Below are 14,515 nucleotides of genomic sequence, written 5' to 3' on the forward strand. Positions count from 1 at the left end.
ATATAGTCCTATTTTGTTTATTTTTGCTTTATTGTTGTTGCCTGAGGAAACAGATCCAAAAAATTATGGCTGAGACTGATGTCTAAGAGTTTACTACATGTGTTTTCTTTTAGAAGTCTTATGGTTTCAGGTTTTACATTTAAATCTTTAATCTATTTTGAGGTAAATTTAGTGTAGCTGTCTAGTTTTCCCAACCCCATTCATTGAAGACACTCTTTTTTTCCCCATTGTATATTCTTGCCTCCTTTGTTGCATATTAACTACCCATACCGCTATGGGTCTATTTCTGGGCTCTCTATTCTGTTCTCTTGGTCTATGTGTCTGCTTTTGTGCCAGTACTATATGGTTTTGATACTATAGCATTGTAGTATAGTTTGCAATCAGGGAGTGTGATACCTCCAGCTTTGTTATTTCTCAAGATTGCTTTGGCTACTTGGGGTCTGTTGTGGTTCCATACAAGTTTTAGGATTGTTTTAGTTCTGTGAAAAATGCCATTGGTATTTTTATAGGGATTGCATTGAATCTGTAGATTTCTTTGGGTAGTTGGGACATTTCAGCAATATTAATTTTCTAATCTATTAGTGTGGTATCTCTTTCCATTTACTTGTGTCATCTTCAATTATTTTAATGAGTGTTATACAGTTTTCAGACTATAGGTCTCTCACCTCCTTTGTTAAATTTATTGTAGGTATTCTTTTTCTTTTTTATTATTATGTTATGTTAATCACCATACATTACATCATTAGTTTTTGATGTAGTGATCCATGATTCATTGTTAGCATATAACACCCAGTGCTCCATGCAGTACAGGCCCTCTTTAATACCCATCACCAGGCTAACCCATCCCCCCACCCCCCTCCCCTCTAGAACCCTCAGTTTGTTTTTCAGAGTCCATCGTCTCTCATGGTTCGTCTCCCCCTCCGATTTACCCTCCTTCATTCTTCCCCTCCTGCTATCTTCTACTTCCTTTTTTTTTTTTTTAACATATAATGTATTATTTGTTTCAGAGGTACAGGTCTGTGATTCAACAGTCTTACACAATTCACAGTGCTCACCATAGCACATACCCTCCCCAATGTCTATCACCCAGCCACCCCAACCCTCCCACCCCCCACCACTCCAGCAATCCACAGTTTGTTTCCTGAGATTAAGAATTCCTCATATTAGTGAGGTCATGTGATACATATCTTTCCCTGATTGACTTATTTCGCTCAGCATAATACCCTCCAGTTCCATCCACGTCATTGCAAATGGCAAGATTTCATTTCTTTTGATGGTTGCATAATATTCCATTGTATCTATATACCACATCTTCTTTATCCATTCATCTGTCGATGGACATCTGGGCTCTTTCCACAGTTTGGCTATTGTGGACTTTGCTGCTTTAAACATCGGGGTGCACATACCCTTTCAGATCCCTACATTTGTATCGTTGGGGTAAATACCCAGTAGTGCAATTGCTGGGTTGTATGGTAGCTCTATTTTCAACTTTTTTGAGGAACCTCCATACTGTTTTCCAGAGTGGCTGCACCAGCTTGCATTCCCACCAACAGTGTAGGAGGGTTCCCCTTTCTCCACATCCCCACCAACATCTGTCATTTCCTGACTTGTTAATTTTAGCCATTCTGACTGGTGTGAGGTGATATCTCATTGAGGTTTTCATTTGGAGTTCCCTGATGCCGAGCGATGCTGAGCACTTTTTCATTCGTCTCTTGGCCATTTGGATGTCTTCTTTGGAAAAAAGTCTGTTAATGTCTTCTCCCCATTTCTTGATTGGATCTTTTGTTCTTTGAGTGTTGAGTTTAATAAGTTCTTTATAGATTTTGGATACTAGCCCTTTATCTGATACGTCATTAGCAAATATCTTCTCCCATTCTGTCAGTTGTCTTTTGGCTTTATCGACTGTTTCTTTTGCTGTGCAAAAGCTTTTTATCTTGATGAAGTCCCAATAGTTCATTTTTGCCCTTGCTTCCCTTGCCTTTGGAGATGTTTCTAGGAAGAAGTTGCTACAGCTGGGAAGTTGAAGAGGTTGCTGCCTTTGTTCTCCTTTAGGATTTTGATGGACTCCTGTCTCACATTTAGGTCTTTCAACCATTTGAAGTCTTATTTTTGTGTGTGGTGTAAGGAAATGGTCCCGTTTCATTCTTCTGCATGTGGCTGTCCAATTTTCCCAACACCAATTGTTGAAGAGACTGTCTTTTTTCCATTGGACATTCTTTGCTGCTTTGTCGAAGATTAGTTGACCATAGAGTTGAGGGTCCATTTCTGGGCTCTCGATTCTGTTCTATTGATCTATGTGTCTGTTTTTGTGCCAGTACCATACTGTCTTAATGATGACAGCTTTGTAATAGAGCTTGAAGTCCGGAATTGTGATGCCGCCAGCTTCGCTTTTCTTTTTCAACAGTCCTCTGGCTTTTCGGGGTCTTTCCTGGCTCCATAGAAATTTTAGGATTATTTGCTCCATTTCTTTGAAAAAAGTGGATGGTATTTTGATAGGGATTGCATTGAATGTGTAGATTGCTCTAGGTAGCATTGACATCTTCACAATATTTGTTCTTCTAGTCCATGAGCATGGAACGTTTTTCCATTTCTTTTATGAGTATTTTATAGTTTTCTGAGTACAGATTCTTTGCCTCTTTGGTTAGATTTATTCCTAGGTATCTTATGGTTTTGGGTGCAATTGTAAATGGGATCGACTCCTTAATTTCTCTTTCTTCTGTCTTTTTGGTGTATAGAAATGCCACTGATTTCTGTGCATTGATTTTTAAAATCCTGCCACTTTACTGAATTCCTTTATGAGTTCTAGCAGTTTTGGGGTGGTCTTTTGGGTTTTCCACATAAAGTATCATATCATCTGCAGAGAGTGAGAGTTTGACTTCTTCTTTCCTGATTTGGATGCCTTTGATTTCTTTTTGTTGTCTGATTGCTGTGGCTAGGACTTCTAATACTATGTTGAATAGCAGTGGTGATAGTGGACATCCCTGCCACATTCCTGACCTTAGGGGTAAAGCTCTCAGTTTTTCCCCATTGAGAATGATATTCGCTGTCAGTTTTTCATAGATGGCTTTTATGATATTGAGGTATGTACCATCTGTGCCTATACTCTGAAGAGTTTTGATCAAGAAAGGATGCTGTACTCTGTCAAATGCTTTTTCTGCATCTATTGAGAGGATCATATGGTTCTTGTTCTTTCTTTTATTAATGTTTATTATTGATTTTTTGTCTGGGTGATGTATCCACTGGTGCATGTGGGGGTGTTAAAATTCTCTAATATTATTGTATTGTTATCCATTTCTCCCTTTAGGTCTGTTAATATTTCCTTTACATGTTTAGGTTCTCCCATATTGGGCACATAGGTATTTACAATTGTTGTATCTTGTTGGATTGACCTCTTTATCATTATGTAATCTTCTTTGTCTCTTTTTACAGTCTCTGTTGTAAAGTCTGTTTTCTCTGATTCAAGTATTGCTACCCCAGCTTTTTTCATTTCCATTTATATGGATTATCTTTTTCCATCCCTTCACTTTCAGTCTTTGTGTGTCCTTAGGTCTGAAATGAGTCTCCTGTAGGCAGCATATATATAAGTCTTGTTTTTCTTTTTGTTTTTTAATCTGTTCAGCTACTGTATGTCTTTTGATTGGAGCTTTTAGTTGATTTACATTTAAAGTAATTATTTTTTTAAGTTTTTATTTTAATTACATTAGTTAACATACACTGTTTTATTAGTTTCAGATGTATGAAATAGTGATTCAGCATTTCCATACATCACTCAGTGCTCAGCACAAGTGCCCTCCTTAATCCCCATCACCTATTTCACATATCCTCCCATCCTCCTCCCCTCTGGTAACCTTCAGTTCTCTATAATTACAAATCTGTTTCTTGATTTGTCTCTTTCTCTAACTTTTTTTCCCCTTGGATCATCTGTTTTGTTTCTTAAGTTACAGATATGAGTGAAATCATATGGTATTTGTCTTTCTCTGACTCACTTATTTTGTTTATTATGATACGCTCTAGCTCCATCCATGTCATGGCAAATGGAAAGATTTCATTCTTTTTTATGGCTGAATAATATCGATCTATATTTAATACCCTATAGTGCGATTGCTGGATTGTAGGCTAGTTCTATTTTTAACTTTTTGAGGAACCTCCATACTGTTTTCCACAGTGGCTGTACCAGTTTGCATTCCCACTACCAGTGCACAAGGGTTCCTTTTTTCCCACATCCTCACCAACTTCTTTTGTTTCTTGTGTTTTTGATTTTAGCTATTCTGATAGGTGTGGGATGATACCTCCTTGTAGTTTTGATTTGCATTTCCCTGATACTGATGTTGAGCATCTTTTTATGTGTCTTTTAGCCAACTGTATGTCTTCTTTGGAGAAATGTCTCTTCATGTCTTCTGCCCATTTTTAAGTTGGATTATTTGTTTTTTGGGTGTTGAGTTTGATAAGTTCTTTCTATATTTGGGATGCTAACCCTTTATTGGATTTGCAAATATTTTTTCCCATTCTGTAAGTTGCCTTTAATTTTGTTGATTGTTTTCTTTGCTGTGCAGAAGCTTTTTATTTTGATTAGTCCCAAAAGTTAATTTTGGTTTTATCCCTTGCCTCAGGAGATATATCTAGAAAAATATTGCTAATGGCCTATGTCAGAGAGGTTACTGCCTGTGTTTTCTTCTAGGATTTTTATGGTTTCAGGTCTTACATTTAGGTCTTTAATCCATTTTTAATTTGTTTTTGTGTATGGTGTAGGAAAATGATCCACTTTTTTTCCTTCCACGTCACTGTCCAGTTCTCCCAGTACCATTTTGTTGAAAAGACTGTCTTTTTCACATTGGTTATTCTTTCCTGCTTTGCTGAAGATTTATTGACCATATAGTTGTGGGTTTATTTCTGGGCTTTCTCTTCTGTTCTATTGATCTGTGTGTCTTTTTTTGTGCCAGTACCATATGTCTTGATGATTACAGCTTTGTAATATAGCTTGAAGTCCGGAATTGTGACGCCTCCAGCTTTGGTTTTCTTTTTCAACATTACTTTGGCTATTCAGGGTCTTTTCTGGTTCCACCACATTAATAAAAGAAAGGACAAGAACCATATGATCTTCTCAATAGATGCAGAAAAAGCATTTGACAAAATACAACATCCTTTCTTGATAAAAACTCCCCAGAGTGTAGAGATAGAGGGAACATACCTCAATATCATAAAATACCCACAGAAAATATCATCCTCAATGAGGAAAAACTGAAGCTTTTCCCCTAAAGTCAGGAACATGACAGGGGTGTCCACTCTCACCACTGTTGTTCACCATAGCACTGGAAGTCCTAGCCTCAGCAATCAGACAACAAAAAGAAATAAAAGGCATCCAAATTGGCAAAGAAAAAGTTAAACTTTTACTCTTCACAGACAACATGATACTCTATGTAGAAAACCCAAAAGAGCACTAAAAAATGCTAGAACTGATACAGTTCTAGCGAAGTTGCAGGATATAAAATCAGTGCACAGAAATCAGGTGCATTTCTATACATTGACAGTGAGGCAGAAGAAAGAGAAATCAAGGAATTGATCCCATTTCCAATTGTGCCAAAAACCATAAGATAATTAGGAATAAACCTAACCAAAGGGGTAAAGGATTTGTACTCTGAAAACTATAGAAGACTTATGAAAGAAATTGAGGAAGACAACAAAGAAATGAAAAAAAAAATTCCATGCTCATGGATTGGAAAAACAAATACTGTTAAAATAATGCAACATATGTTAAGAAAAAAGAAAAAGAAGAAGATAGCAGGAGAGGAAGAATGAAGGGGAGTAAGTCGGAGGGGGAGATGAACCATGAGAGACGATGGACTCTGAAAAACAAACTGAGGGTTCTAGAGGGGAGGAGGTGGGGGGATGAGTTAGCCTGGTGATGGGTATTAAAGAGGGCACATTCTGCATGGAGCACTGGGTGTTATGCACAAACAATGAATCATGGAACACTACATCAAAAACTAATGATGTAATGTATGGTGATTAACATAACAATAAAAAATAAAAAAATAACAAATACTGTTAAAATGTCTATACTGTCCAAAGCAATCCCTATCAAAACACCACCAACATTTTTCACAGAAATGGAACAAAAAATCCTAAATTTTGTGTGGACCATTGTGTTTTCATTTTCATTTGTTTCCATGTACTTTTTTATTTCTTCTTTGATTTCCTGGTTGACCGATTCATTATTTAGTAGCATGCTTTTTAACCTCCATGTATCTGTGGTCTTTCCAGATTTTTTCTTGTGGTTGACTTCTAGTTTCATAGTGTTGTGCTTAGAAAATATGCATGGTATGATTTCGATCTTGAATTAGTTGAGGTTTGTTTTGTGGGTTAATATGTGATCTATTCTAGAGAATGTTCTGTGTGCACTTGAAAAGAATGTGTATTCTGCTGTTTTAGAATGGAATGTTCTGAATATATCTGTTAAATCCATCTGTTCCAGTGTGTCATTCAAAACCATTGTTTCCTTGTTGAGATGATCTATTGATGTAAGTGGGGTGTTAAAGTCTCCTATGGTTATTGTATTATTATCGATTATGTCCTTTTATGTTTGTCATTAACTGTTTTATGTATTTGGGTGTTCCTGTGTTGGGTGCATAAATATTTACAGTTGTTATTGTAATTTTTATTATTATATAGTGTCCTTCTTTGTCTCTTATTACAGTCTGTATTTTAAAATTAATTTTGTCTGATATAAGTGTTGCTACTCCAGCTTTCTTTTGATACCCATTTGCATGATAGATGTTTCTCCATCCCCTTACTTTCAATCTGCAGGTGTTTTTAGGTCTAAAATGAGACATTTTATGTTCTAAATGTAGACAGCATATAAATGGGTCTTGGTTTTTCACCATTTTGTCACCCTGTGTCTTTTGATTATAGCATTTAGTCCATTTATAGTCAAAGTATTGATACGTATTTATTGTCATTTTATTATTTGTTTTGTCATTTCTGAAGATTTTCTCTGATCCTTGCCTTTCGTATTTTGCTCATTTTCTTTAGTTATATATTTGGATTTCTTTCTCTTTGTACTTTGCATATTTATCAGTGATTTTTGATATATGGTTACCATTAGGTATATATATAACTTGTTTTGCATATAGCAGTGTATATTAAGTTGATGGTTGTTTACATTTGAATCCATTCTTTATTCTTTTCTTCTCCATGTTTTAGGTATATGTTGTCATATTTTACATCCTTTTATCTTGTGAATTCCTGGACTCATTTTTTTACAGCAGTATTCATTTTTACTGATTTTGTGTTTCCTGCCTTTATACTCTCACTGGTCTCTCCTTTCCACTCAAAGAGTCCCCTTTATTTTTCTTGCGGGCTGGTTTAGTGGTTATGAACTCCTTTAGTTTTTGTTTGGGAAACTCTCTCTCTGCTTCTATTCTCACTGGATAGACTATTCCTGGCTGCAGATTTTTCCCATTCAGCACTTTGCCGCTCCCATCTTTCTTGGAAAGTTTCTGCTGAAAAATCCCCACCTAGCCTTATGTATTTTCCCTTGTATGTTACTGTCTTCTTTTGTCTTGCTGCTTTTTTTTTTTTTTTAATCACTACAATTTGTTAATTTAATTATAATATGTCTTGGTGGGGACCTGCTTTTGTTGATTTTGATGGTGGTTTTCTCTCCCTCCTGGATCGGGGTATGTGTTTCCTTTCCCAGATTAGGGAAGATTTTAGCCATTATTTCTTCAAATAAATTCTCTTCCCCCTTTTCTCTCTTCTTCAGGGACTCCTGAAATACTCATGCTATTACTTTTGATGGAGTCACTGAGTTCTTTAAGTCTATTCTCATTTCGCATGATTCTTTTTTGATTGTTTGCTTACTTTCCATTATTCTGTGTTCTAGGTCGTTAATTTGTTCCTCTGCTTCTTCCAGTGTGCTGTTCACTGTCAAGCGTATTTCTTATTTGATTTATTAAGCCCTTGATCTCTATTATGTTGTTCCTTGTCTCTGTGTTGAGGGTCTCACTGATGTCCTCCACTCTTTTCTCAAGTCCAGTAAGTATCCTTATGGTCATTGCTTTAAATTTTCTATCAGGCATGCTACTTATGGTTTCATTTAGATCTCTGGCCATGGCCTTGTCTTGTTCCTTCATTTGAGTTAAATTTTTCTTTCTCCTCATTTTGTCTGCCTGTCTGTATCTGTTTCTGTGTGTTAGGAAGGTCAGCTATTTCTTCTGCACTTGAAAGTAGTGACTTTATGGGCGCCTGGGTGGCTCAGTTGGTTAAGCATCTGCCTTCAGCTTGGGTCATGATCCCAGGGTACTGGGATCAGTCCCGCATTGGGCTTCCTGCTCACTGGGAAAACTGCTTCTTCCTCTGCCTCTGCCCCTCCCCCATGTTCATGCCCACACTCTTTCTCTCTCAAATAAATAAAATCTTAAAAAGAAAAAAAATAGTATCTTTATGAAGAAGAGGTCCTGGCGTGTCTTGCAGTGCAGTCTCCCCTGTGCACCTGAACCTGGAACTTCAGGAGAGTATCCTATGTGTGGTGCTTATGTCCTACTGTTGTGTCTGAATTACTTTTATTTTCAGTGCAGTTGTCTGCACTGACTCTGCCTGCTCTGGGCTCTGCTTGGTAGAAGCACTATAGCAGCTGGAGGCTGCATGACAGCTCACCTGCAGGCCCAAAGCTGGGCGCAATGCCCAGGGGTGGCTGGGTGCAGCTGAGGCTGGCAAGTGCCTGGGGGCATACAGCAACTGGATGGGATGCCCTGCCTCCCACAGATGGCCCTGGGTTTATGGTTGGGGGCCGGGGGGAGGAAAATGCCACCTGCCAGCTCCCTCATTTTCAAAGAAGTTCCCCAACATGCTCAGAAATCTGTATGAACAGATCTGTCTCCCATTTGCCCCTGGTATTGTATAAACTGCTATCTTTATATTGCTTGTCTGTTCAGGCTGCTGTCACCTGCCCTCCCAGCTGGACTGGCTCTACTTGGCTTGTCCCAGCTCGCCCAGTGCTGAGTCAGCTGATTTTTAAAGCTCCAGGCTCCAGGTCCCACTGGTTATACAAACTTAATTCAGCAACTCTGGTCTTCACAAACTTTATGGGGATTAGTCCTCCCCACACGAGCTCCCTAGTACAAGGGCCCATTTCTCTGCCCGCTCCCTGCACGCAGCTGCCTCCCTCCTTTGGGCAGCCTCCCTCCACCTTTCTCACCTTTCTAACCTTTCAGATGCAGCTTCTTCTCTATTTTGTTGTGGAGTTTGTTCTGCCAGCGTGATCGAAATCACTCCCTTGTTTATTGACTTGGTTGTGGATGATATCTAGTTGTAAACGTGGGAGGGGTGAGCTCAGGGTCCTACTACACCCTCTTCCCAAGATCCTTTAAAGTAATTATTGATAGGTATTTACTTACTGCCACAATTGTTTTCAGGTTGTTTTGTAATTCTTTCATGTTCCTTTCTTTTCTTGTTGTCTTATGATTTAGTGACTCTCTTTAGTATGATGTTTGGATTTCCTTCTCTGCCTTTTGTGTATCAAAAGTTTTTAGCTTGTGCTTATCCTGAGGTTCATATATAACTCTCTGTATGTAGCAATCTATTTTAAGTTGATGGTTGCTTAAGTTCAAACACATTCTATAAGCACTGCATTTTTACGCCCCTCCCCAGTTTTTGTATTTATGTATGTCGTATTTTGTATTATTTTGTTTATCCCTTAACTAATTATTGTAGATATAGTTGATTTTACTACTGTTGCCTTTTAACCTTAACCTTCATACTAGCTTTATAAGTAGTTGAGGTACTACCTTCAGTATATGGTTGCTTATATCAGTGAAATTTTTTTCTTTCATAATTTTCATATGCTGTGGCTTCTCTTTTCCATTTAAGGAAGTCCCTTTAACATTTCTTGTAAGGCCAGTTTAATGTGATGAACTCCTTTAGCTTTTGCTTGTCTGGAAAACTTTATCTCTACTTAAATTCTGAAGGATAATGGTGGTGCTGCAGGATTTCTTTTCCTTCCCGCAGTTCTTGGTCATGCCGCTTTGAAGAATGAAGAGGTAGACAAGACAGAGTGGGGGGCAGCAAAGCAAGGTTTATTGAGTGATAATAGTACAAAGATCCCAAAGAGGGAGGGGACCTGAGGGGGTTGCCACGGGAGTTTCTAAGTCTAGGGGTTTTTATGGGGGTTGGTGGTGGGCTGTTTTAATCTGATTAACCCTCCATGCACCTGTAATGCAATCAGGTTTTTGTCCTCTTTCTCTCACAGGGGAAAGGCTGGAGGGCTCCTTCCAGGGTGGTGTAAAATCCTTTTAAGTGTGGTTTCCTCTTGGGGTGGGGGTGGGAGGCCTTGTTCCAGCCTGCCTTTCTTCCAACTATTCTTCATCAGTGGGATAGCCGATTAAGAACTGTCTCTTTGTTATAGTCCTATGGGACCTGGAAATGGAAGCCCCTTGGCCACCAGAACCAAGTAATCAAGGGTGTGTCCCTTGGGCAGTAGATGCAAAGGCCAGTGCATTAGATGGGTGCACAAGCTCTTTTCTGGGAGATACTGCCGACCTGGAGTAAGGCAGAGTGTGTAAAGATGGTGCCCTCCAGCTTCCCTGTTCTCTGGAGAGTATTTCTGTTGATGTGTGTTAAATTAGGTAACTGCTTCTCAGGTCAATGCTGTAAGATAAGCAAATAAGCCTCTTTCAAAGAAAGTCTGGGTACTTTTCAGTTGGCTGCCGCTATAAAAGGCCCTGGGATGGGAAATCTGCATGCATGAGCCCTTTGAGAACTCTTTCTCAGTTTCCAAATAGCCTTGGTGATCTTGTGGAGCAAGCCCCTTTGGCTTTCAAAGCTAGATGTCTGGGGAGCTCATCTCTCAGATGCAGCTCTTAAAAGGTGGTATGCCAGATAGAGGGTTCAAACCCTTAACTCCTTAGAGGGAAGATCGGGTTTGTGAGTTCTCTCCTGATTGTGTATTGCTGCACCAGTGGTGGAGTTTATGGTGAGTTGTGTCTCAGCCTCTCCTACCCATTTCGATGTGCATTTTTTCTCATTCACCCAATGTATAGGAGTTGCTAAACCAGCTTCTGGATTTATTTCAGAGGGAATTATTCCATCTGTAGCTATGGATTTGGTGTTTCTATGGGAGGAGGTGAGTTCAGGGGCCTTCTGTTTTGCCATCTTGAACTGGAACTCTCTAATGGAGTTTGTAGGTAATTACCAAAATCTTCCCATTTGGGGGATCTAAAACATGGTATGTAGTATCCCCATTTGCTTTGGGGCATAGCCCTGTGCCCTTTCTCAGTCCTGACCTAACACTCAGCTGCTTTGTGATTCTAGAAAAATAACTGTGTGCTACCTGAGGATGTGAAGAATTTTTACCTGATGACCAATGGCTTCCACATGACATGGAGTGTGAAGCTGGATGGTGAGTCAGCCTTCTTGCTATAGGGTAACATTTCCCTGGCTGAGAGTTTGGGTATCTGGATCGTTTTCATGAGTTCTCCTGAAGTGCAATGTCCAGAAGCTATGATTTTTTCCCCAAAGCCAACACATACCATTGCTTCACCCACCACCCACTATGCCAGATTCTAGCTGGTACTTACCTAGAAACTCAATTTAGAGGCTCCCTTTTGAAATAGGCTCATGGGAAACCTTAATCACTACACAAAATTCCTGTACCACCTCAAACTTAAAGATTCTGATGACTCCACCCCAGAGCATTCTCCTCAGAGTGAGCTGAAGGGACAGCCACGGATGGTCATAAGAGGGGTAACTTCCTTCATTCCCGGCATGGCAATGACCTTAGGGCTGTGACCCTTACGCCAGATCTTTAACTTCTCTCCTGCACATCTTCCCAGCCTTAAGTTATCAACCACTCACTTCTGAAGTTGTCATCTTTAGTATTAAAGTGGCTAGGACAGACATTCACGTGCAGACGTGGGAACTCATAACTTGGTAGAGTCAGAAATTGCAGGTACTGCATACACATGAAAGACGGTGCTGCACATTTAAGTGAAGACTCCTATAAAATCTCATGAGCCAAGAACACCTTTTCTCTCCACTGGAGTCCAGCCCATTCCTGCCACAGACTTCCCTGCCCACAAGAGGCCTTTCCTGCCTCTGTATTCCAGCCACCTCCCCAGATCTCCTTTGGTCCTCAGGAAGTACCCAGCACCTCCCATGCTGTCACTGACAATGTGGTAATTCTTACTGCACAGCAGATCTGCAGAACTGACTTCTCCCCTTCGTTTCCTCTGCCCTCTTCCTCTGGGTTCCCTTTTTTTGATGATTCCCAAAGCCTTCCTGTCTCTGTCACAGCTGGTCAGAGGCACTTTTTATAGCTTATTCCTGAGCATTTAACATGAACTTTTAGCTTGGAATTATTTCCTCTATTAGCCCAGAAACCATTCTTGTCACCACCGTTCTGTCACAAGAGCCTTTCTTTGAAGCATGACCATGGCCTTTGGAGTCTGGAGTGAGAGAGAGAATGGACAGAGACTAGACTGATGGTCAGATTTTCCCTTACCCACATCATGAAGACAGGCGAGCCCCTTCACAAGCGTCCCTCAGAGAAGAAACAGGTCACCAAGTTTTCATGAATGAGTCCCTGTTCATTATTCTAATACCTTCTCTCCTTTAATCCTCCCAATCCTAGTCTTCTTATGCTTTCCCCACTCCCATCCCCCTTTCTGTCATTTCCTGAATAAAGTCAACAGCAGAGGCAGCTTCTGATGTTTACGTCTTTAATGGTCTGTTCTGCGTGGACTTCCCAAATTACAGCTGTTTTACTGCCTTCCGTTTTTTTCAACAGTCAGATTTCTAAGTCTTTATATGCCATCCGGTGGCCAGCATTCTATATGACAAGGATTCTGTATAATAAGGAAGATATACAGTTACCTGTTCCCTATTTACACCCTAATCACAGAAAACTAGGAATCAGGCAAGGTTGATTTCTAGTCTTCTGTCAAGTTCTCTGCAATGAGTAAGAAAAAGTGACAGAAGGGGAGTGATCTTCCATCATGGGAAGTTTACAAGAAGAGAAGAATGGGTCAGTTATATAATCAAAGCTGTTACCTCTTTGGGAATTATAACCCTTCATGCAAGGGAAAGAGGGAGCAAAAACATTTTTAGATCCTTTGCTCTTCAAACAGGGCCCCTAGCCCTGATTTCTGGGTTCTTCCTGCGCATCCCCTTTTTAAATTTTCTTCAATATTCTACCTTAATGCATGCAGTGGGGTCTTTTCACGCATGACTCATTGCTAAAAAAGGTTGGCGCTCTGGGGCATATAGTGCATTGATCCTCTTCCTTCCACTTTCCGTCAGATTCCTCAGCCTGGGATCAAACAAAAGCTGGGTTTAAGCTATTCCAGCAGAAGTCCTTATGACGATCGTGGTAGTAAGACTGTTTCTCTTTGCTAATGTTTCCATAGAGCACACCATTCCATTGGGCAGCATGGCAATTAATAGCATCGCAAAACTGACTCAACTCAACCAGTCTTCTGTGTATTCACTCCCAAATGCACCAACTCTGGCAGACCTGGAGGATGATGCACTTGAAGGTAACTGGAAGGAACTTGTGCTCTGAGTTAGAAATTAGCCTGTTTGTTTCCCTTTTATAATGTTAAAAACCATAGGAAGACGCTGTGGCATTGTAGTACTTTTCCGAAGCCAAAAAAACCTTCCCCATTGTGGCTTCTCAGGACCATGGGAGTAAGGTAAACAAACAAACAAACAAAAAAACCAACCTGTATCAATAAAGGAAATTTTCATGAAGAAATGCCAAGGTTGAGATTTTTGTTTGGTTTCCAGCACCCACCTCAGTGCCTGGCACATAATCGCTACTTAATGAATGCTTAGTAAATAAATGAATGTTAAAGATTAATTTGACTCAACATTTCAGTATCAAGAGCTTTCAGAGAACATGGACTCTATAAGCAGCTCCCTTCCTCCCTCCAGGCTCTTCGCCATCTCGGATTCAAATGGCTGCTAAAAGCTATGAGCAACTGGGCATAAGTGAGGACTTTGTCAGTTAGAATTGTGTTTGGCTGCATATATCAGAAACCCCATTACAATGTCTAAACTAAATAGGAGTTTACTTTTCTCATAGAAATCTGGAACTAGACTGGTGCAGCTGTTTGAGGAAGTCAATGATAAAGTCTCCCTGTGGCTTCCTCCTGCACCAACCTTTGGATATGGCTTTCATCCTCATCACTGAGGAATGTGGGCTATACCTCCAAGCTTCCAGTCTGTGTTCCAGGGAGGAAAAAGAGTGAAAGGCAAAACAACAAAAACTGTCTTGTGGCAGAATCTCTCCCTTTTTATCAGGAAAACAATAGTTTTCTCAGAAGCTCCTCCCAATAGCCATTGGCCAGAACAGAGTTAAAAAGTTACCATAGCTGCAGGGGAATCTGAGGAAGTATGGTTAGCTGTGCCAGTGTTGTCCCCTCAAACAGAATTGGGGTTTAAGAAAGAAAGGGAGAATGAATGTTGACTAAGCAACTAGTACCTCCAATACTAAGACCTTGAGGTACATTGAAGTTCTGGC

The 14,515-nt window shown here is 39.9% G+C and overlaps 1 protein-coding gene across 3 annotated transcripts in view; it reads left to right on the forward strand.

The window, feature by feature from the left end:
• Positions 1-14,515, forward strand: part of TPGS2 (tubulin polyglutamylase complex subunit 2) — a 59,103-nt gene that overhangs the window by 29,237 nt on the left and 15,351 nt on the right. For 2 of the 3 annotated variants that reach the window (XM_025886683.2, XM_025886684.2), the window contains exons 3-4: positions 11,308-11,395; positions 13,401-13,529. In XM_025886683.2, the coding sequence (XP_025742468.1) occupies positions 11,308-11,395; positions 13,401-13,529 (217 nt within the window). The remainder of the gene's footprint in view (positions 1-11,307; positions 11,396-13,400; positions 13,530-14,515) is intronic. The other variant, XM_073898303.1, reaches the window with a different exon arrangement.

The sequence above is a fragment of the Callorhinus ursinus genome, unplaced genomic scaffold (assembly GCF_003265705.2).
Source record: "Callorhinus ursinus isolate GAN/ISIS: 27379988/994484 unplaced genomic scaffold, GSC_fseal_2.0 scaffold11, whole genome shotgun sequence".
NCBI lineage: Eukaryota > Metazoa > Chordata > Mammalia > Carnivora > Otariidae > Callorhinus > Callorhinus ursinus.